This window comes from Rhipicephalus sanguineus, chromosome 4 (assembly GCF_013339695.2).
Source record: "Rhipicephalus sanguineus isolate Rsan-2018 chromosome 4, BIME_Rsan_1.4, whole genome shotgun sequence".
Classification (NCBI taxonomy): Eukaryota; Metazoa; Arthropoda; class Arachnida; order Ixodida; family Ixodidae; genus Rhipicephalus; species Rhipicephalus sanguineus.
Genome location: NC_051179.1, coordinates 180461015 through 180486258, shown reverse-complemented (window position 1 = coordinate 180486258; position 25244 = coordinate 180461015). Strand labels below are relative to the sequence as shown.

The 25244-nt window shown below is 45.8% G+C and overlaps 1 protein-coding gene across 1 annotated transcript; it reads left to right on the top strand.

The window, feature by feature from the left end:
- Positions 1 to 22947, top strand: LOC119389145 (uncharacterized). The gene is made up of 3 exons (XM_037656378.2): positions 1 to 164; positions 9755 to 10018; positions 22797 to 22947. The coding sequence occupies exons 1-3, from the start codon at positions 1 to 3 to the stop codon at positions 22945 to 22947; spliced, it is 579 nt and encodes a 192-aa protein (XP_037512306.2).
- The last annotated feature ends 2297 nt before the right edge of the window (positions 22948 to 25244 follow it).

The window sequence follows — 25244 nt, the reverse complement described above, 5'->3', positions numbered from 1 at the left end:
ATGGAGAACCTCCACGTCAACAACACCAGCTACAAATTGCTGTCCGTGCGGAGTGACGCTTTGTCGAGACTCTTCAACGTCTTTCTCTCAGTACACCTGCACTCGGGAGATATCGAGACGCCCGACAAACAGTGGCTATCGAAGGACCCGAATGACACGCTCGGGTAAGTACTGCACAATAATGCAACCACGCGAATTTATTGTCTAATCTGAAATCTGAAAGACAATTTTAAATGTTGCCAGTCCATGCCTATGCCATTCGGGGTGTCACGTCATTACAGCGTCATTGTTATATTGACGCCGCACTAGTCAGGTTGACTATTTAATTGAAGCATGTCGTCCGCTAATCAGCGGAAAAACGATGAAGCATGCTGCATCCTCACTTAAGATCGCGACAGACCCGCAGCCCACGTACGATGGCACTGATAATGCAAGAAGAACAGCATTCGACGGAAGAGATACATTGAAATAGGAGAGAACTACTGTGGCACACTCATTAAAAAACTGAAGCGACAGGCTTCTTCACATTCCTACGTACACATTCGTCTTATCCTTTAGCGACTAAAATTCAGAATATTTGTTACTTCAAGATGTTTGTATTCTTAAAGATGACAACTGGCACATCACTTTCACGGGAAATCTTGTACCACATTTTTCAAACTTATCTAGCTTCCAACTAATTCCTGACGAGCCCTCTGAAACGATACCTAATGCTGTGAGTTCACTCCCCTGCAAACTGTATGTTGGCGCATTGGTGCCTCAAACATTAAAGCTCTAACATCAAGAGTGTCACACTAATTCAGATAGAACACAAATTAGCTGACATGTGCCACATGTCTTGGACATTGTGGCTATGACCTACGCTTCCTGCTTGATGCTAACAATCAAAAGAACCAAAGTGGCACAACCCATTCGGCCTCCGGAGACCGCAACATTGGTAAAAAAAAAGTGAGTTTTCTCAAGTGTTTATGAAGAACTAGTTGCCTCCTTTAATATGACTGCAATGAAATTCATGAACAGGCATAACCATGCACTTGAAGAAAATATCAGCGTGACCATGATTCTGCAGAAAACTCTTATGTAATCGGGGTAAGATTAAACTGCTCATTCGTTATAGGCTAAATTTAGTGGAAACTTGACCAGAATCAGGGCCGCACAGCTGCACAATCCGCGCGACATTTGATCGCGTTGCGAGCGGCGACCGCTCACCGTTTTATAATGCAAGCAGGGACGTCATTTCGAGAGAAGCGGCTGCGGGGGTTTCAAGATTCGGTTTCGCTTGTGCTGGTGCTGGAAATTTGTATTGCGGTACTCCTAAGAGAGATCGCATTTTCTGTGGTCCTTCTCATTTTTCGAGCGTGTTGGTAAACCGAACTCGAGAACATATTCAGCGCTAGCAAACAAGGACGTAAGAAAGACGATAGCGCATTGTGGTGTCGTCTCTCTTAGGTCCTTGTTTGCTAGCGCTGATTATGTTCTCGAGTTCTGTGATCCGAACGCTGTTATATGACATTTACGTTGCAATTATTCAACGAAGCCGCCGTACTTGTACTATGAAGGTTAACGAACGTTTTTGTCAATTCAAAATTAATTGCTACGTATCGCGCCTAATCACCGTTGGGATCTCTCCAGCGTCGCCTGCCTTTTTTTTAAACACAATGTGTTTTACGCCGAGATCCATCGAGACTTTCATGACGTATTTGCGTCACGGAAATACGTCAGCAAACCCAGCGCCATCAGATGGCAAAGAAAAAAAATTGCCGAGTCTCGCACTAAGCTGCGCAAGTCTTGAAAAAGCGAAACGGGACAATTCTGAAGACTAATCTGGTTGCTACAAGGTTGTCTCTAGGTATTAGCTAGGTGATGTAGGTTGTTTCTAGGTTGCTGATAGGTCGTTAGGTTGTTGCTATTCTTTAGCTAGGTGATGCTAGGTTGTTTATACGTTGATTCTCAGTGCAAGGAGGTTCCAGTTAAACCACATAGTCACAGAAACGACAGAGATGTCGAAACTCTAAATATTTATTTATTTATTTATTTATTTATTTATTTATTTATTTATTTGCTTTTCATGGAAAGATACACAAGGACACACAGAAAACAGGGAGATACCAAGCTGGCAACTGCCACGTAGAGGGGCACTACGCCTGCCTGCTCTTTCGCGAGGAGCGAAGAGACAGAGAAAAGGAAGCTGGAAAGAGAGAAAGAGGAAAGAAGATAGGAAAGTAAAGAAAAAAAATTAACGAAGACTTGGACAGAAAATCTTAACACACACACACGCAAAAAGAAACTCGCGCTGAAACCAAGCGTTCGAACCTCTCACAGGTCTAAGGGCACGTCGTCGTTGGCGTAAGGCTTCCAGCGCTTCGGAGACTTCTCGCAGCCGCCGTTGCATTTCCCATTCTCTGGTATTCTCTCGTCGTACGTAGTCGGGGTCTCTGGATCACCGCCTTTGCTTCGCAGCCACTTGTTGCTGGGATGACTGTAGCCTTCATTTTTAGTGGACCAGTGGTGAGAAGCGGGATTTACCCAATTTCTTTGGCCCATACCCGTTTATGACGATGATAGTTTTTTCGTTCGTCGAAAAGGGAACGATTTGTTCAATAGCTACACTGTAAAAAACTAGAACAAAAGCTTCCGTTGACAGCAGTCGACCCACGACCGCTCGGTCCGCGACGATGGCGGGTGGGCGTTGAGCCCACTGAGCTACCGCCAACTCATAACGCAGGCTACATGAAGACGCCTTTTATCTTTCACACTTTCCTCTCACAGTTTTCTTGGATGGATGCTATGAGCGTACATTTTACAACGGGTTGGTGACAGGTGTGCCACGAGGGTCGAAAAAGGAAACTACGTTGCCTCCGCCATTAGCTCCTGCAACGCGCCGTTGCTTTTCAGCACGTTCCCAATAGGAGAACTGTAATGTCGTCAACGCTATAACACACGGCGAGGTGGCGTCTTTAGCCGAGGGCTCGTTCATAGCATCCCTTCATATCGAAAAATAGCTCTCCGACGCTCGCCTTGCTTGGTCTGGCTGTCGTGCCGCGTTCCCCGCTCGCCCTGTGAGAATTAACGGCCAGGCTAGAGGGAAGACACGACGCTCGTCGCGTTTCTCTCCGCGTTTTATGACGCTTTGAAGGAGTGAATATCGAGTATCAGTGTTTACTATGTACTTGTTCACGCCATCTTTGCGCGAGATTCACCGTATGTGGTGTTCAGGTATATCTTGACAACTTCAGCTACCGTAAGGGTTAAATCGTGATCATGGGCGTTAGTCGTCGATACGGAGATGTGCCACTAGCAGGGCTTAAAGTCTCCCTTCATTGAAGGCCCTCGCAAAAGCGGCAATACACACACACACACACACACACACACACACACACACACACACACACACACACACACACACACACACACACACACACACACACACACACACACACACACACACACACACACACACATATATATATATATATATATATATATATATATATATATATATTTACTCATTTACGTTTCGGCCGTGGCACGGCCTTCGTCAGAATGAACCTGACGAAGGCGAACCGGACCTTCAGAACTTTCTTTTAAACTATATATATATATATAGTTGAAGGAGTGGTTGCCTTTGGTTGCCGTATAAGTATAAGAGGTGGCACTTCAAGAAAACTTCATTTATTACGTCAACGTTGCGGTCAAAGCCTGGACGAAATGTTCGTGCATATTTCCGTGTTTATATGGACATCAAAGGAGAGGGGAAGGAGGTGACAGAGAGAGAGAAGGAGCGGGAGGGAGAAAAAGTTTGCTTAGGGCCCATCAGGAGCGAGGAGTAACACGCCACCGCCGACAGCGGAGTGCTTCGCGACAGAGCTTATACTTATGCGTCGGCTATTACTCATCGTTAAAATTCGTCGCTCTATTCTGTCCCGTAGGGCTGGACGAAGCGCCGGCTCGAGTTAAAAACAGCCGGTGTGCGATTCAAACAGGCTGACCGGAGAAAAAAAAAAGAAAAAAGAAAAAAAAAAGGGGGGGGGGGTTAAGTGGGTGTCGGTGAGCACTGTTGACGCGGCGTACTGTACTTTTGGGCCATGCCGAAGGAGTCTTGTATACCATCTGACTTGTTGCCGAGCCTGCTCGTTTGTCTCATAAACGACGCCCGCTTCCAAAGCGAGAACGAACACGTTGAGTGACATTAGCGACTTCCGGTCAAGGATCTACAGAAGGGAAAAAAAAAGAGCTAGGGGCAAGAAGGAAGAGGGAGGGCGGGCTTCCACTTAGATTGATCGATTGCTGCTCTTTCCAAGCGCTGTACAATACAAAGCAGGGGAAGGTAAAAGACGGCACACATGACAGGGTGAAAAACACTGCAGGTACGATCACCGAAGGCATTGCCTTACACTTGCATCTTTGCTGCGTATTTTGTTGGGTTCATGTTAGTTTCATTTAAAGTACTATTTGTGCTTTAAGGCACGTAAAAGAGGAAGAGCACCCGGATGTTCATTTATTCCATGTTCAACGGTGTTGAATTTGTGTATTAAGTATGCTTCACGGCTGTTCACGTTCTCTCTGAGAGCGGAAAGTTCCTTGGAGTAGTGTTACTTTAATGGAATCGAAACTGTGACCTTCTGACTTAATATGTTTGGAAAGGGGAAGGTTCGGTAGTGTGTTCACATGCGAGCGGTGGTTGTTGAATCTGATTCGAAAAGGTGTATCAGTTTGTCCAACGTATTGTTTAGCGCAGATTCCACATTCCAACAAGTAGACAACGTTTGGGGAGTCGCAGTTAAGGTCACCATGTATGGTGTGTGTAAAATTACCATGCGTACTTTCAGCTATCGTCGTTGTTTGCATGTGCTTGCACACCTGACATCTACTTTTCCCGCAGGGATGACAGCCAACTTGTCCTGTTCTTTTTGTTTTAGAGTGTACTACATAGTCCCTCACATTTTTCGGGCGTCTGTATACCACCCGCGGCGGGACAGTGAAGAGCTTTTTGAGGCGGTCGCTTCGTTCAATGATATTGAAATGCTTTTTGAGAATTTTGTTAACATTCGGCGCGTTACTAGTGAATGTAAGAATTAGGTTGCTTCGTTCCCCTTTACTTTCTGTGTTCTGATTGTGTAGGATTTGGTGGCGGTTCAGATTCGCTGCTTTTTGTATTGCGTCGTCGATGATTGGAGGTGGATAATGCTGCTTTATAAGGACGTTACGTAGACGGTCCGTGTTCTCTTTGAAGTCCTTTGTTTCAGAGCATATTCTCCTAAATCGGTGTGCCTGGGAGTATGGGATGCTGGTTTTGCAATGCCGCGGATGACAGCTCTTGAAGTGGAGGTATTGCTGCGCGTCTGTAGGCTTCCTGTAAACACTAGTTATCAGTTTACCCCCTTCCACCCTTACGTTAACATCAAGAAAGTTAATTTCAGTTCTAGAATAAGTATGCGTGAATGAAATGTTTTTATGAACGTTGTTAAATGCATCAATAAATTTAATTAGTTGTTCTTCAGTGCCCGTCCAAATAAGAAAGATGTCATCGAGGTACCGCTTATAGAAGGCGGGGCTCGTGGGATATGTTGACAGAAAACTGGATTCGAACTAGTGCATAAATATATTGGCATAGTTCGGCGCCATTCTTGTTCCCATCGCCGTTCCATTTATTTGAAGAAAATATTGGTTGTCAAATTCGAAGCTGTTTAATTCGAGGACGATCTTGGCTAGAGTTTCAAGGACAATCGGGCGTGGAGAAGAGGCCGGTGCATTTTCCCTGTAGGATTTCACAAGAGCCTGAATGCCATCATCATGGGGTATGTTTGTGTATAGTGACGTGACGTCTAGTGTGACGAGAAAAGCACCTTCCATTATTGTAAGACTTTCAATTTCTCTCAAGAAGTGGTTTGTGTCAAGCAGGTACGATGGATGCCGAGGCGGAAAGTCCCTAATCAAGAAATCAATGTAGCTAGATATTGGTTCAGTAAGTGTCCCCGTTCCTGATATAATAGGTCTTCCAGGGTTCCACGAGATTTCACTGTATATATATATATATATATATATATATATATATATATATATATATATAAAGTCCACTTTCGCGGTCGTATTATCCCATTTTGGGCAAAAACTTGATCGTATTAAACGCGTGAAAATGCATTATTTCCAATGAATGTTTGCCGGGAATGAAAACGAAAACGTACTAGGCTGAAAACCGTATTATTCAGACTTGTATCAACGAGATTTCACTGTATATATGTATGCTATAGATTAAGCGTTGACAGGGGTGTTTGTGATGATCACAGTGCAGTGAAGCCAACTGTATCTAGAACTGAAGAAATGCTCATGAATGCTATAAAAACACATATTATTCCGAATATAATTCGGGCATTCATTCAACGTGTCAATCCAATCAATCATTAAATGAAATTATTTTGGGAACGATTTTCCAAAAATAACTCGGGACGTAAAGGCTTAAAGATATGTGAGCTCAAAATAAGTAACATTAGTTGACTCACTGGATTCAGAACCTCAGGCACGACAATGCTATATTTTATTTTCACTACCACTTGCCTAATAAGGTAGGCAAAATACACGCGTCTTTGCAATTACAGACTTGTGATGCACAACTAAAAGAATGAAAATTGAGTGGCGATCTAAACAGACCAAGGTGAACCATTGCTGACTCACGAGGAGGTAGCTTCACACTCAGGTGCCTCGTAAAACAGTATGCTGTGCCAAGACACTCTGTCGAACAAGGTGGTGACCCGTGGTTTCAGGAGGTGTTGCCCGTGGTGTTCAGTGTCTCAGTGAATTGGATTCAGCAGTACGACTATTGGCCGCGATATCGAGCAGAGTCGGCACCTAGCGGCGAGTGGACGAAACCCCGTGGTGTGGATGGCTCTTTGCGTCGTCTGCTAGCCACACCGTCTTCGCTTCTGTGTGTACGTCATGCACGTCCTCAGATTACAGCTTATTCCGCTGGTCTAGCACAGTATAAAATGCGTGGATGTATGCCTACACGATATACATGAGCATTTCGCCTTACAAGACTTGTATGCACTCTGATTAGCGAGTGCATGCACGTGTCGATATGGCACTAGGTCCAACCATCGTACCGTCCATTCGCCAAAATCATTTCAATGTGGGTACCTCTTTGTCGTTCAAGCACATCACATCAAGTCTCTAGACTCAGAGACAGTGGTTACCCCCCTTCTATGGTAGCGTCTGTCGCTGAAAAGATTTTGAAGGGCCTGAGCGGCGGAAAGGTTGCAGCCAAAAACACAGATGAAGGTAGGAAGGTGACCGTGTTGCCCTACATACATAAAATTTCGCATAGCCTAAAAAAGATAGCTGAAAAGCGCGGCACAAAAGCTGTGTTTTCAGCGCCTTTGAAATTGAAAGGGCTCTGCAAAAAAGTTAATTCCGAAAAAGAAAAACCATCTAGCAACAGCTGCAGGATAAGGCATGCTAACCGGTATGTGGATTGTGTGGACAACGTAGTTTATAAGATCCCCCCTCACGTGCGAAAGATCATATATTGGACAGACGGGACGATGCTTAAATATCGGATTAAGAGAACATAGATACGCGACTCAAACGCTACAGTCTCCAGGGCCCTTAGCAGCGCACTGCGCACGTTGCGGGTGTAAGCCTATGTTCAGCGACACCAAGGTTTTGGAACACAGCAAATCGAAAAAAGGGCGAGAAATCATGGAGGCCTACTTTATGCAAAAAAAATGACCAATCAACATACGTAAGCACTCCTTCTGTGGTTCTGGGAAAGCCCGCTTTTAATTTCATAGGCAACCATCACGTAAATACACACGCGTCTTCATGAAATCTGTAGATTTGCACCCTCTTCCATTTTTCACGCCTTTTCATGTTCTACGTCACGTTTGTATCTGCTTGTTGCCCTTTCATGTCTGTGTATATATTGGCGTGCTTTGATCGCAAATAAACAGTTGAAAGTTTGCGCACGTCTGTGTTCCCGTGTCGTCCCCCTGTTACATTTTTTAGCGCAGAACAAGAACTGCACATCACATAGCGCATTTGACATCGTCGTAAACGAAATAAAAGTACTAAATATCTATGTGTGAATGCAGAATTTTAGCGACACCATCTTGTGAAGTATTGGCGATTTGGAAATCCTTGTGATACCGCAAAGCATGAACTAGCGTCTGCAGAGGCCGGTTAGCGGTAAGAAAGACCTGAAGCCACGCATTTCTATATCAGTACGCGTATTCATGCAAACAGCTAGAAAAGCAAAGTGCACAAACTTCTACTTCATATAATTACGCAGAATTACAGGCTCTCTTTTTTGTAGCCGCTAGAGCAAGAAGTAAATACCTAATTGGCTCAGTCGCGCAACGCTATCTATATTCTGGTATAGGCAAAACACAATTTAAACACGTGCAAATAAAGCAAGAAAGAACAGCGAGCACGTGCAAAATACGAATGGGACCGAAGGCCAATACCCCACTGATTGGCACATTGTGCTTCTCTCACACGTAATAGGAACGTTAGGCCGGTTTCGTGCAATAATGTGGCAATGGAGGGCGTATACATTACCATTAGGCTGCAGTCAACGCGCTTTATTCGCCGACAATCGACTAAAACCGCCTACGGCGAAGCGCCGCTGCGTACATTTGTACACGCGTCGCCGACCACCTATCCACACAAACGCAGCGATGGTGGTGTCACCTATAGTTCGATCTCGCGGCGAATACCCGTTTTGTTCTGTTTTGCTGACACCCCGTCAACGAAACAATCACGATGAAATCATTATTCGAAAAATTGCACAGTATAATTTGCCCGCACAATGCATTAGTACAAAAAAATTCAACTCCAGCACTTGTCAAATGGGTGCCGCAGTGTCACCGTCGGACTGCCGAGAGGGGGGCCGGACTCCCCCCCCCCCCGCCTTTAAGCCCTGGCCACTAGACGTCAACGTGAGTGCGTCCACATCAGGCGGTGCTACATCTGCCAAACAATGGACATTGTACAAGCTCTCGTATAGCAATGCACTATAAACAATCAGCTACTTCTGTGATGACACGTTTCACTTTCGTGTTATACCGATTCCTATGACGGAGAGATCAGCCATCTTTTTTTTTTGCCAATTTCTAATTTTAGACATTACTGAGAACGTCGTAGAAAGAGCAAAGTTTAGGCACGTCGCTTAGGTTTGGCCTAGTTTGTCATACATACTGTGTAATGGCTTGGCGTGAAGAAAACAAAAAGAAACAAAAGTGCAGACAACGTGGGCGCGAACTACCAGCATTGGGTAGTTTAAAGGCCGCAATGTGCTTGCGTAAAAAATAACGAAGTAATACTTAGGAAGTTATACGATTTAGGAAACATGGGAGTGGTAATTCAGAATGTGAAAAGAACAGTATCAATTAAAAAAATGCTATGCACAAAAGTTTTTGTGAAATACGCAGCATCCTTTTCCCAGTTGTGAATACATTCGCTTTGGTAGCGTGTGGGCCCTGGTTGATGTCCAGCCAAGTGAAGAAACTTTATTTTGTTCAGGTATTTCTTTATTCCAAAGGTGCTTTTTGTAATGCATTAGTTTCTTCGTCCATTCTCTAGACGGCGCGAGAGGTTCCACTTTAACGCTTCTTAATACACCTGCGGCTCCATAGGTCGCGTCCTGGTCTACCAGCGCAGCGATCCGCTTGAAACTAACATATCACAGAGGCGCCGAAAAAGAAAACTGATTAAAGGTAATCGTACACTTTGGCCTGCGCATCTTTATCTTCCTCCGCAGACTGCTGGCAACGCTGAACAACTCGTCATCTTCAGCAGTTTCGTTGTCCGCCACTTCCGCTGTGCCAGCAGAGTTTGGGGCTCCCGTGGTCGTGGCCCCAGCAGCACCCCGCGACGACGTAGAGATGCTGCTGTCCGTTATGCTGACCACCGCATGTGTCTTCCTCTGTTTCATCCTCTTGCTAGCCATCAAATGCTGCGCCAATCTGTGCTGCATCGACTTGCTCTACTGCATCGCTCACTGTGGCCGTCGACCGATCCGACCGTGAGCAACTGATTTCTTGTTTTGACTACAGTCGTGAATGGTTTCGCGCGTTTTGGAAAATACTCGACATTAACCTTCCGCTTTGAAATTCACATGGCTAGTAGCAACTATTATAATGCATTAATTTCTTCCACCACTCCTAGACGGCGCGAGAGGTTCTACATTGACGCTTCTTAATACACCTGCTGCTCCATAGGTAGCGCTCTGGTCTACGTGTGCAGCCATCGCTATGCAAATCTGTTAAGAAAAGTAACGGCAAGACATGCAGTTGTCGATAGTGATAAGCGACGCGGTTTCGGTCGCGCAACGCATCGAGCAACGGTGCTAGCAAGGCGGCAGACACCGTACAGGCCTCTACTTGTCTCACGGTTAATACCAGGACAGCTACGGTGTCGTGCACGGCGTCGGTCAAGGAGCTGCAAAGCTCAAGCCCAGCTAAACAGCTAACGCTGTCACCTGGCAACGTCAGAGCGAGGATTTTCCCACGCCTACGTGGACACTACCACGCCCCTTGTACGCCTGCGTGGACACTGCTACACGGCTATAAAGCAGTGCGAAGCCGGCTTCACAACACTTTGGCAACGGAGGCGGCAGACAGCGCACAGACTTAGCCTCTACATGTTGTTGTTGTGCTCTCCTCATGGCACATACTTATTGGAGGGGATCGGCCGAGTAGCTGTCTCTCAGGCTTGAATATTTCAAACATTTCATCCTCTTCTTTCTGTTGCCTCTGCTGCCAATATTGTTTTTGTGAATTGTGTGAATTCATCCTTGTGAAATGTGTCCCAAAATGGGAAGGGAAAAAGAGTTTGAAGCGAGAATTTCGAAGAGATAACAGGGGCCTAAAGAGCAGCTTAGACTTCATAAGCAAGGAATATGAGTCCCCCAAGCCGGGCTGGGCAGAGATAATCAGAAAAGTATTCCGGAATACAGATATCGAAATACATGAACTGGAAGCCTAAAATACAGATACTGAGATACATTTGCTTTTTAACGTAACGGGATATTTCGGAGATACTTTTGCAATAAGACGAAAAAAGTATTCCGGAATAATACAGTTACAGCGATACAGATGCTGGAATATTTTTTTTTTTTTGAAGGATGCTCATACTATGCAAAGACACTTATTAGTGCAGCATAATGTTGTTAATAAAGTTACAGGGCATCGAAACGTTCAGTTCATTTATTTATTTATAACAGTATCCTCAGTGCCATTAAGACCTTTCAGGGGAGGGGGTGGACAAAGTACATAATTAGCAATATTGACATAATTACAAGTATCAATTGCAATAAAAATACACTATTTCACAGCAGCAGTAACAAGAATTGGACACCGAAATCGACATACTTGGCGAACAAACTAAGCTATGCTAGAAATAGCACACTTTAAGCAAATCACTCGAATCACTAATGAACACCAGTGAATTGAGAAAAAGTATGCATTTACTTTGCACATAGGATCTGATTTGCTGAGAAGGTTGCTGTGTGAGCATATCAAATAGGCTGTCTTCTAACAGCGTAGGTTCAGCCTCAGCACAAGACTCACGAAAGAAAAAAAGTCTGTCTAGCGCTGAAGGCGAGCACAAATTCGTGTTATCGTGAATAAATATCGCCTTCATAGCCGGATTGCCGTGCAGCGTGGCGATATCTCTTCTAGGGTCATCTAGATACCGAAACGCTTCCGCCCTCACTTGGGTTGTTCTGACTGTTAAGAATCCGAAGTCTGTCCCCATCTTCGGAATCCTAAGCCGTCTGACCCTGTCAGCTTCGATGAAGCTATCACCACCACCGACGCTACCAGGACCCATTTCAGAAAACCGCAACAGGCGAATTCGGCTCCGGCGGTGGGGGAGCCTGCTACCACAAAAGACCGTTTCACGCATGTAATCAATTAGGAACGCACCCTGACATTGGAGAGGTGGATGAAAGCGCGTCAAAGATAGCCATCTTCTAGTCCCTTCCGCCGCGACTACGGGAACTGCTTTTGAAAGTGCCGCCGCTTTGAGAACTGAATGCACGCGAAACATTGCAAAGCCTGTTCCAAGGCGGTATCCGCGTGGGAGGTCGCGAAGTAATAGCTTGCCACCCGAAAAATATTAGGCGTGCTGCACTGACCTTGAGAGACAGCGACTTTCGTCGGCAGAGACCGACAACACTGCCCCCGGGATTCTGCCGTCTGCGGCGTCGCGCGTTTACCACATGGACCATTCTGTGCTTGAGCGGATACCATCGCCGCCCTATCTGTCGGCGACCGGCGGCGCGCCTTGGCTTGTCTTGGCACAAAAAAAAACGCCATTCCCCCATTAGAAACACGCCTCAACTCATTTCCGACACAAAAAAACAATGTAACGAGATACCGTGGCCAGCATAGTATCGCGATGCAGGCGATACATCGTAAATGTATTTCACTACTGAGATACAAATACATTTTTCAAACGTATCTCGATACAGAAATACAGATACTCAAAAGTATCTCTGAAATACTATCGCGATACTCTTGTATCGCGATACTGCCCAGCCCTGCCCCCAAGAAAGAATGCTCAGACATCAAGAAGGAAAACACAGCATTGAAACAACTCGAGAAACCATTTTGCAAGGGATTCATTGTCTAAGAAATAAAAGGAAAGAAAATGCATCGCGCATCAACGCTCAAGGTCAATATTCACGGCACAAAAACGTCGAGAATAAAGACATCCTTCCAGCAGTCAATGAAAGCATTGCACAATTGCTTAATGAAATAGCGGTTGCACTAGGTGAGACTATTACTGAGCATGACACTGAAGCTTGCCATCGCGTTTCGGCCCGAAGTATAAAGGCTCGTTCGAATGCTTCCGACAACCAAGACACCTCTGTTAAAGATTGTAATACCTTACAACCGCCGAGTGAAACGTGACGCCCTAATAGCTAAGGCAAAACGATCTCAGAAAAAATCGGAAGGCCTTAGTTTTACCACAAAGCTGCCTGTATACATTAAGAACCACTTGTGCCCGCAACTTAAGAAGCTGCTTGGATTGACGTTTGCAATGAAAACGGGAACTGACCTCGCATTTACATGGACCAAGGGTGGCAAGGCGTTCACTCGAAAAACAGACATTTCTCGTGCCTCCAAAGAACCAGTGAAGCCGATGTAGACAGGATGCGTGAAGGTAGCCCTGCTTGGTATAGTAGTGACTACCTCGTCACACATTTTTAGTTTTCTGTTATCCTTTTTTTGTCTGACATGACGTCACCAAAAATATCGTACATCAAAACGATGATGCTCACCTGGCATTTTTACACTGCAATGCATGATCGGCTGGAAATAAGTAGGATGAGCTCACCACATTCCTGGATTAATTTTCTTTGGGTTCGACGTTATTATACGTACGGAAACCTGATACACATGCGAGGTGCAAGTGTTCAGATTGCAAGGCTATAATAGCTTTTACTTCATTTGATCTTCCCGCCGAGGGGGCGGATTATGCAGTAAATCTCAGAAAATCTTGTTGCTTGCTCATCGACTTTACAGTGATCATACCAGATTACGAAGCATTAGCACTAATCCAAGACAACCATGCTGATGCTGTTCTTTATCGTCCACCTGACGGCTGTGTTAAAAAGTGTTATGTCTTCTTTGAAAGACTACCCACTTTTGTTGGCACAAATAGACTGTGTGTCGTAATAACTGGCGACTGTAAAGCGAAGGTTTTATGAAGTAATGCAGCGTAACGTTCATTCCAGCTATTGCTTGATTCTTTTGCAAGTACAGTTACAGTAAACCAATCAACTCGTGTCAGCATTCACTCTGAAAGTCTTCTAGACATATTTATTATGAATAACAGAAGAGACTGTCTGATATCGCACTCCGCTATATCGGATATGAGCGATCAAGTCCCTATATATATGATTTATAAATAAATGATGTTTATAGACACCTACAAACAAGTCGTTCTGAACCCTATCAAAGGCAGCAAATCAACTCAAGAACTTTGTAGCAATTTAGACGCCATATTGCATGGTTAAACTTCAGTGCCTTCTATAACTGCACAAAAGCTCATGAGGCTTATGATACTCTGATGCATCTTTTAAAAAATACATACCACAATTGCTTTAAGCTAAAGACTGTGAGAGCCTCAAAGAAAATTCGGAAGCCCTGGTTAACAAGTGATTGCCACGAGGTGATTCGTAAAAAGAATGCCTTATATTTCAGATTTATCAAAAGTAAAGACACCAGTGATCTGGCCGAATTAAAAAAAATTGAAACACGTTGACCAAAACTTTACGTGACAAAAAGAATGCTTATTTTTTATACCTCTTTGATAGGGCAAGTTCTCGTAGTAATGTTTTATGGCAAGAAATGAATCGTCTGCTACATTGAAGTGCTCGCCAAACTCAAATATGAAATATGCGTTCTTTGAAGCAGCAACTGAACATTCCACTTTATGGGCCTCAAGAACAGTAGAGCGCGCGATATTGATGACACTCATATTGGGCCAATTAACATTGGTTTGAGCAGCGGAACTTAAAAAGGGGCCAGAAAGCACACAGGCAAAGAGATTCGCCCAATTAAACAAGTACTTCACCGTTTAGTGCCTCCACTTTCCTTGCTGATCAACTTGAGCCTGACCACTGGAGGCTTTCCTGAGAAAATGCAGCGCGCTAAGTAAGCATGTTGTAGAAATCGGGAAATAAGAATGATTTTACAAATTGCCGTCTAACTGCATTGTTGCCCGTTATTTCAAAAGGACTAGAAACGTTTGTAGGAATAAATGCACAAACACGAGACACGAAGACTAGTAAGAACACGGGACAGAATGCTGTCCCGTGTTCTTCCTGGTCGTCGTGTGTCGTGTTCGTGCTGTTATTCCTACGAAGTTATGTATCACCAACCATTCTGGCGACAAACGTTACTGAAGGCTACAAAAGATTATCTGTAAGCCAATCATCTCTTTCTGCGATAAGCACTCTTTACTTGCGTCAGAACAGTTAGGTTTTCGTCAAAGTTTATCAACTGAACACTGTTTATTAGCACAAAAAGAAATATCCTAAAGGGATTTGATAAAAGGAAGCTAACATTGGCTATATATATGTGTGACAGAATACACCACCAAACGCTGTTTACTAAACTAGAAAATTATGTCTTACGGTGTGTAGCCCTAAATCTTGTCAAAATTTATCTACGGCACCAAGATCAGTGTGTAAACATCAAAGATAAAAGGTCTTCATTATTAGATATAAGCATTGGTGTTCCACAGGGAAGTGTGTTAGGCTCCGTGTTATTCAACATCTGCGTAAACGATATAGTAAGAGTTAGCCAGAACGTCGAATTGTCAGTTTATGCGAATGCGACTAGCTTGTTCTTTCAATCCGACGATGTATCTCGTCTTAATATATTAGCTCAGGACACGCTAGGAAAGCTACTACATCGGAGTGAACTGAATTATCTATTTTCAATGCGGCTGAAACAGAGGCTGTTTTATTCAAACCAACTAATAAATTAATATATGCTAGCCTGGACCTACACCTCGGTGACACAATGGTTGAGGTGGTACAGGACGTTAAAATATTGGGGGCCACTTTCAGTGAAGACCTAAACTTGGATTCCCATGTATTGATGTTACCAAAAAGGTTACCAAGGTATGTGGAGCACTTTCCAAAGTCCGAATGTAGTTTCTGAAAATGTTAAACTCCTTATTTATAATGCCTTATTTCAATCACACATCAATTACTGTAACCTCGTATCGAAAAACACCACCCAAAAAACAAACTAAAATTGATCATGCTACAGAGGAAAGCAATCCCACATATCCCAGGTGTTCCATACGACACTCATACATCAAGCTTAATCACAACATTTATGGTGCTCCGAATAGAACAGATGCACGATTTCAATCTCTTTGGTAAATACAAGCATGATTTGAAGAGTAAAAAAACAATTCATTTCTCACACTATGTCGACTAAGAAAATCATATGCAACACCTTACAACATTAGGCAAAGAAACACATGGCATATACCGTTTTCACGAAAGAATTACGGTTTTAAGTCTTAAGCATATCATGCCCATTTTTTTTTTAATTTTCTAAACAACAGTTGTATTACGGATGATACGTTGACAAAGAAGCACTGTAAATAATATTTAATTACACACCCCAGACAGTGTCTCTGAAAGTGATTAAATAATATTGAGTTCTTTTTTTCACTGTGTATTATTTAAACTGTAGTGAATCCTTTGAACTGTGTAATGAGTCGCCCTCTCCAGCGCCATCTAGTGGGTCGTCCTCTGACTGAATCGCTGCGCCGTGGCTTCTGTCGGGTCTTGCTGCGACCGAGGGATGCCCATCAGGAGGTACTTGACGGCCCGGTCGGGATTGTTGAAGGTCGCGCGAATGGCCCTACCTGCGGCAGCTCAGAGCCCATCTCAACGATCGGCTATGTGGTTCAACATATTCCTCGCTCCCCCTCCACTCCTACCTTCGTCACTATCCTGGCCCTAGCGGAAGTAAACTTTCGTGGATGCAGCCCGTCAACCGAGCTGAGTTTGAGACCCCTAATATAGCCGAACAAGACGAAAGCTCACATGTTAACAAAGTGGGCACACAAAGCAGGCTGTGCATGTCCACCTGGCGTCACATGACCTCTGGAAGCCGAGACGGAGCCACAGAAAAAGCATGTCTTTATAGGGACTCTTTGCAACGAGACTTTGGGCAGTCTTTTCGTTTTTGTGGAGGGCTGGAACGTTTAAGAACGTTTCCCCGCCTTCGGGCTCCGTGATCGCACTTGCGATGATAAGCTATAGGTATAAATTTGTTATATTACATTTATTACTGCGATTACAGAATAACATTGGCATATAAAATAATGACGAATGCAAATGAAGTAAAGAATAACGAGATGTTAAGGATATAGGCTCCTGATCTATTTACTTTTAGCTCGTCCGTTTCAGATAAATCAAGTCGCCCCATATGCAAGAAGCAAAAGATCACTACTTACCGCTCATAAAACCTCTCGGAATAGTTCAACAGAATGCGTTGGCGGGCTAATTGGTGAGAATCCATATTGCTTTTTTAGCACAAAAAACGACACCACAGGAAAGAAGACGGAACACAGCGCTACTCTCAACTGACATGGTTTATTGCGTCACTCGTCTTTATAGCAACCAGATACCGGTAGGACATGCGCCGTGCACCCTATGCGCACAACCACCACACCTTGGGCACCTGAGCACAATCATGAAAGCGAATCCAAAAAAGAAAATTCAGAGGAAAACAAGGTAATGGAAGGCACACTAATGCACTGCGACCCCAATGATTGAATGAAAAAAGCTTCTGATAATTCTCAGGCGGTGGTGTCACGACTCTTCTTTAAGAGAGTGGTTAGTCTAAACAAGGCTTGACAATTGCATTTTTTGTTGTGTTGAGCTAAATGTGAGCCCGTACCAGTCGGCAGGGATCGCTCATGTTCTTTAAGGCGCTCATTCACACAGCGGCCTGATTGACCTACATACACTTTGCCACAAGAGTGTGGAATCTTGTAGACCACACCTACGCTGCACTCGCGCTGTGTTTCGTCTTCTTTCTTGTGGTGTCGTTTTTTGCGCTAAAAAAGCAATATGGATTCTCGGAATAGCTTGCCCCACATAAAAAAAAAAAAAACGTTTTGTCGAGATGAAATGTGAAACGTATATGTACGCACAACGTGTGAGGAACACACTTGAAGGGGCACTAACGAAGAAAGCAAGTTTTTCTATTATCAGTAAATCACTGTCTTAAAATTACAAAATCACCACGCTCGCTGAGACAAGAGTCTTGGTAAGCGAGAAAACGCGCAAAAGAAAAATGCGGGTGCCGACGCCACCTTGAAAATCGTGCAACAAACACCGTGACGTCATAGATTCTGATGGCATCTACTAGGATCTACGTAGTTCCTAATCGGTAAAAATGAAGTACACTGATATCTGAGAGGGCAAGTTTCAAGAAGTTTTTTTGAGCCAATGTCTAAAAAATGCGACAGGTACAGTTTGAAATCCGTGACGTATTATCCGATTCATTGTATCACTCTAGTGTCTCTTTAGGAACTAAGTAAAGTCCAAGCCCGGCCCGACCCGAGCCCGCAACCTCAAACCCGGGCCCGGCCGTAAGCCCGGAGCTTCAGACCCGAGCCCGGCCGGGGCCCGTCGTGAAAACACGACCCCGTGCCCGTGCAGTGGTCTAATACATCATAAAGCACGTCTTCATTGGCCGACCGAACTACTCCCACTTCACCAACATCACTTCTTCACCATCTCCGGACACCCTAACTCCCCGTCATTGAACTCATATCTTCTCGCGCCCGGGTTCCAGAAGCTTCGGGTGTCTTTGGCGTGCAGCACAGCCAAAGCTAGGGACAGATGAGATTCTTCTCGCCGGTTCCACTTGCGGTGGCGAATGCGCTAACGGTAGCCGCGTGTGTTTTTTGAATTCTCTAGAGTTTGCATGTTGTTCGCTTTCCCAGCGTGCGTCGTCTGCAGAGGAGGTGAGGGAGGCTACGCTTTAGAAAAGCGACCGGTGCTAGGGCCTTGAATCGCGGCGTCTTTTGATACTTGTTTTCTTTCGTTTTTTTGTTACACACGCTCTTTGAGAGAGCTGTTGGCACCGTGATTTCACGCCGTCATCAGAAAACGGCGGTGCACGCGCCTAATTAAGCGCTCGTTTGTGACAAGCTCCCTATTACCCTCTATGATTGCCTGACTCCGCCGTTTTATTGCGAGAGCAATTATGTGAAAACTCTCGGCTGGTTTTTGCCGTCGCCGTCGCCGTCAGCTTCATGTCCCGTGTATATATTCGCTCCGCAGCGCGCGGCGTTAAATGGCTAGGCCACGAAGAGTACCGCCTTTCAGCATGCTAACGGCGAGCTATTTATATACACCATTAACTTCAGCGTGCGTTCTTGCTCGCCAGCGAGATGGCGTGATGCGCGCGCGCCTCGCTTGTAGCGATGGGCGCGCGCCTCCATGCACTTCGCCCTACAGGGCGTGGTCGCCTGCGCACGCTTATCTCGTGGAGGGAGTGGGGTTGTATGTCTTGTGATTTCATCGCAGTGGCCGCGCTGAAGTTACAGAACGTACGAAGGTCACTTCGCTCGCTGCAGTGGGCGCGTTTGCGAAGCGAGCACGCTGTTCAAACAGAAATAAGTAACAACTGTGAGAGTTGTTAGTTCGCGCTCGTCCTGTGTATAGGGAACCCAAGCTCAAGTTTACGGCGCCACGACAGCGCCACGACAGCGTCGCGCTGCGGCTCTGGAGAGAAGCTCTGGCGAAACTGGGTCAGGCCCAGCCGACTCAGCCTGTTTGTCGGCAGCGCGCACGCGCATTGCGCCCCTGTTCCGGCAGGCTTGCTGTGCGAAGCTGCATTTCCGCGTTGGCAGAAGCGACCCCGCGGAAGCGAGGTCCGAAATCTTGCTGTGTCGTGGCTTGCCGCAACAGTGCATACAACACCAAGAACGCGATTCACGTGTGAAACTGTATCGTTTCCCGGGCATGTCCCACGAGAAATGCAGGCTACAAGCGTGGATCACCGCAGTAAGGAAAATCAAGCATGTCTAGCTGACAGCCCACTCTCGCCTTCTGTTTTGGCTGTCTGAGTCCATCGCTTTGGTTTGTTTCGACTACTTAAATCGGTACGTAACGCGGCGCATGCACGCAGCGACTACAGTAATGATTGCTCGCTATCTTCTCGCATTTTGAAAGTGAACTTACGGTTGTAGGTTAAAAAGATTGTGTTTTCATTCCCGTGTTCGTGAGACCTACCCATCGTCGTTGAAAGTGCACACTCGCGTTATACCGTTAGCGTTGCGCGGTTGGTTGAATTCCACTGAACTCGGCACATTGTCCAAAGTTCGGCGCCTGCAATTTACGCGTCGGGAAGGCTGCTTTATCACGCCGGAACGGACGTCTCTGCATTTTCAGCAAGCTTTGACATCGTTCTGCTGGTTTGCTTTGTTTTTGTCACTTTATTAGTGTGATATATATATATATTTAAGCCGCTAAATAAATCTGGCGCCTAATACATGCTTCGCAATTGCCACCTTGCAATAGCGACCTTCTGACTTGGTGCGATTTTCTAGGCGCGTTCGCGCAGCAGGTTTTACACGCCTGTAAAGCTGATATCCTCGCAAAAAAGTCAGTTTCGCCGCAAGAGCTAAGCAATGAATGCGATAGCAAGAAATCGTAATGTCCCACGAAGAACCAGAAGTAGCTGGATGTAGAATCAGACGCTTGCTTAACCCTTAATGCTTAGCCCTTACCCACTACGGGGGATTGGCCATGAAACCGGCGGTTAATATACTAGAATTTAGACGCTCTTAGATATTTCTTCTTTTAAACTGCGGCGCGTGGAATGACCCTCTGCGTCTCCTACCACAAGGGGCGTCTGACACATGGTGTGTCTAGGAGGCCTTCATGTGTGCGCGCCCCCTACGGAGGGGGCGCGCACACATGAAGGCTCCCTAGGTGTGTCTTTAGGTGTACCAGGTGTTCTTTGTCTTTGTTTTTCCTTCCACATCCCGAGTGAGTACTAAAAATGGCCAAATTGTCGTGCGCGTCTCAATGGCAGTATTCGAAATGAAAGAAAATTAGGAGCGCTGCATCTGCAAGTGTCGACAATAGAGAATCAGACGCCCTTAAATATTTATTTTTCTTTTTAACTGTGGCGCGTGGAGTGGCCCCCTGCGTCTTCAGCTACACGGGGGCATCTGATGCAAGGTGTTCCTAGAGTTACTGTATATGCTACCTTTGGGTAGCAGAGTTGCGCATAGGTCTGGCTAGCAACCATGGCTATGTCGCGAAGACTCACTCCGTTTTTGCAGGCGACATGTCTACCGGGTCACCGGTCGACATGTTTGGCGTGTCGAAGACCGGTGATTTACTTCAATGTGATCGACTAGTGTCAATCCAGTTCGCTGCAGCGGCGCCATCGAGAAATACAAAACTTGGCCCCAGCGTTAGCTTCTCCGCAACGCATGGTTGCTAGCGGCGTTTGGAAGACAGATGCGCAACTCTGCTACCTAAAGGTAGCATATGCAGTAACTCTAGGTGTTCCCGATGTTCTTTTTTTTTTCCTTCCACATCACGAGTGGGTAGAGAAAAGAGCCACTGTCGTGCGCGACTCAAGGGCAGTTTTCAAATGGAAAGAAAATTAGAAGCGTTGCGTGATAGAAAACACGCTCACGCTCCTCCGAGATCTGGTTACCACCAACGGTGCATGGTGTATATAAATAGCTCGCCCTTATTTCTCCGGCGCATACATGGCGCGTGGCTGAGTTGTCTAACGGTCGGGTACTACAGAATTTTTTTCTTCTGCTTTATTTTTCTTTGTGCCTTTTTATATATATACATACATATACATATCCGGGACATGACGGCGTCGAGAGACGGTGACTGCAAAATTCAGATGAGAGTATCCATATAATTGCTATCGCAATAAAAGAGAGTGCAAGCATGACGCAAGAGCCGAAAAAAACGAGGCGAGCAGTTCATCTTGCTTCACAGTGGTTAAAACTTAGCTAGCTGCTTCACGTTTTAATCGGCGGGTGATGCTCGAGCGGCACGGAGAACTTGACTCTGGCCTCCTCAGGAAAAAGTGCCATGGCCGTATAATTTCTTTTTTTCGCACGCCGCAAACGTTAGTTCTCGAAAGTACACGGCTGCTACTGCAAGCATGCCCTATCAAAACAATCATATGATTCATAGTCTACAACACAGATTTCATTTAGGAGTCCATATGGACCATCACACATCTTTAACATGACAGAATGAGACTTACCTCGAGGTATACGTCCTACACGGTGTAATCGCGACTTGGGAAATGCACTTGGTTTGAGTCAGGCGTCGTTGTCGTCGATCGTCTGCTCTTCACCGTAAATGTTATTGACGAGCCTTTCTCCTTTTCTCAAGTTCGCTTTTCGGAAGTGCCTGTCGAGCTTAACGATCTTTTTGAATCCGCACTGCAGGCGGTACATTGTGAGGCGCCGCAAGTGCACCGCGAGAGCTCTGCACGTGCACGGAAGCGGGCGGCAGCGCGTTGGAGAGAAAGGAAAACGCGCGTAGTTTGCCCCCACTTTGCCAGAGATGGCGCTGCCTGCCAAGAGCAGCAGCGCCACTAAGCGATGCTTGGGGAGCCTATACCTGTGCGTTCGTTTCATGCGTCCTTCTTTATGTTTGAGCAGCGCGCTTTACGCGTCGAGCTGTGACATTTGATAGTTCGCTCTCGTCCTGTGTGTTGTTCTTTTCGCGCGTCCTTTGCGCTTGAGTAACGCGCTGGAAATTTCCAGCCGCTTTCCGTTCTTCGCGTTACATTCCAATTTGTTGCTATCGCATTGATTGCTTCGCCGCGGCGGCGAAACTGTGGCTTTTTTAACAGCCTACAAGCATTTACGGTCCTTATGAAACGACACAGGATATTTTTGAAACAGGAGGGCGAGTGTGGAAGTTAGTGAAGATCGACACCAGGTACAGTGTACAATACAACTGTGAGCTTCTGCATAATGTACATGTACCTTTTCCACACCATCGCCCTTCGTCTTGAGCGCACGAGTGGCCTGCTTCAGCATCCAAGTAGGTGGGTTGTTTAAAAATGCTGTGGCGACAGCAGGTCCTCATGTACGTGAGAGAGTGCTCCTCAAGTGTGCGCACCCTATTCAGGGGGTTCGTGCTCTTCAGCTACAGCTGTTACTTTTGTGAACTTTGGATAATGGCTGTCTAATGTGACTAAAGACATAGACGGTCGAGAAGGCACAAAATTACTTCACATATTTTATCGCAGGACACCAGAACCAAGGATCGTAGAGCCTGTTGTGGTGCGATTGCTGCCAGATCGCGCTTCATTGGAGCGGCTTCTGCGCGAGGAAGTCAGGGGCAAGAAGATGGAAGCATCGCGGATGGAGAAAAAGAAGTTCTACATGCACAGCGTGTGAATGATAACCAGCAGGCATGCCTGATAACGCACCGGCAATGGAGGGTCAGCCCTACGCTCTGGCGCGAACAAAACCTTCACCTTGGCGCAAGGGCTATGCCCAAACCCGCGGCGGACGCCTTGCCAATATGTGTCGCTTTGAGAAGCCAAATTTGTGCAAGCCACACCGAGCTCACATCATTCTGTGATATAACGAAGTGTTAGACGGAGTGGTGGTGGAAATTCTGAAGTGAGGGCGCACGTGGTGTGCCGCCTGGGAGGCTCTACAGCCGGCATATAATAAATACTGAACTATGATCCTACTGTTCCGATAACATCGATGTAATATATTGCTTGGGCCTTTGGTAGTGCTAACTCTACCTGTTTGCTACAACGTTCTCGATCAAGGAAATCCATCAAGGAAATCCGCGTTACGAGGCAAGGTAGTCATACGAGTTTTTGTGGGTGTTTAAGATAGCTCACGGACACTGTAAAGGCACCCACAAGCACGCAGGAAAGGTGAAATGTTAAAATCAATTAAAAATAAAATACAGCCAACAATGATGATTGTGACGCCCGGTTCACTGACGGTACATTTACTCCAATAAATCTAAATGACTGTCGAACCTTCACTCGATTAAACCCTGCGGTAAGCATTTTATGAAGGAGGAATTCTGATACTTATGCAATACAGCATGTCATAAACGTGCTTCGCCTTCTTTCATTTATGATCACTGATCGAGAACCATCATGTCATCTGTGCCGCGAATAATCAGGGGCATAATGTATGCATTTCCCGAAATGCGTAAGTAAGGTTTGTGGGAAACCTTGTCAGAACACATACTTGACAAAGAAACTGTGTGCTTTAAGTAGAGAATAAAAGGTCGTGGTAATAACAAAAAAAAGGAGGTGGGAACGAGAAGAACAAGCACGGGACTTAGTACCATGGCCTTTTATTCTCGAAACCAACTAGCCCAACTTTCTGCCTCAACTGTGTCACTTTAAGTCGTGTTAGGACAAAATTACGCCACATATTCACGCCAGTGCCTTCTGATTGCGAAGCGGCGTTTCGTTTTATGTTTATTATGCGTGAGGCTCGTACTCAAAAGTTTGAAGGTTTCACTCCTCCAGTCTACTGAACCTTGGTTTCTGTCTTTCTTTGAATATGTTTTCCCCTAACTGGCGGGCAGCACAAAAACAGTTGAAAATGTTAGTAGATTACGCTTAATCTAAGAACCACTGCATCAACACCATGCAGGCACCGACATGAAAGCATGAACGTGTCGTTATGTCTTCCAGTGGTAACGAAGTTAAGTCTTCATTCGTTTGATTGCAAAGCCGTGTAAATACTCGTTTACGCCTGCGACTAGCAGCGGTCGCGCGACCATTTTCGAATGGTGACGAAAAATGTGCTCAAGGCGATTGATGTTAACACCTGCATGTGAGCTATGCCCGTCGCCACAGCGAATTTCTGTCTACGTGCATTGCCCGCATTGTAATTGCCCCTTAACTAAACTGATGTCCTGCTCTTTCGCGTCAGAATCGTTAAACGGTTTGCTACTGCACTTGCGCGATTGAAAAATCGAGCAGCGAAAGAATGTGTCAAAGCAGTCGTTTTGTTAAAAAAGTGGCCATTTGCGAGAAGTCGTTTTACAACTAACCTGGCCTCGCGCCTGTCCCACACCCTCGCTATACAGTCACATTCAATCCAGTTTTATACACCTCAATGCAAAGCTTGCGGGGCGTCTCGCACCTGCCTCGACGACGTTATCTGGGCATGTCCCGCAGCAACTCATACCAACACAGCCATAGGCGTGCGCAGGGTTCCCTTTCAGAGGGGGGGGGGGAAGGTTCATCGCAGTGCCCCCCCCCACTATTAAGTCATAGTATGGGACAGATCTTTGTCACCTAGGACAGACCTCCTAGGTGACAAGGGGGCGGCGGCCACCCCCTCACCGTGCGCACGCCTATGAACACATCACCAGCCCTACCTTCAGAATTGACACGCAAGGGGAGTGGGAGGCCGAGCTGCTCAAGCGCACGCCCGGAGGACTTGGCAATCCGGCTGGCCGAAGACGGCCCCAAGGCTTCAGGTGTAACTGCCGCATGGCGAAGGGAGGGCCAATTACCCGATCCCGCCTCTGTTGGCTCCAGCAAAGACAAGAAATAAAATTCCGTCTCTCGCTCTCGCAGGCGTAAAAGAGACTTCAGGGCCCATAAAAAAACTAAACACAAAGATGAAGGGCGCTGTTCTGTCCTGGCGTTCCATGTCCTCAGGGCACAATTACTGACGCAAGCGGTCTGGTCCCGCGACGTCAT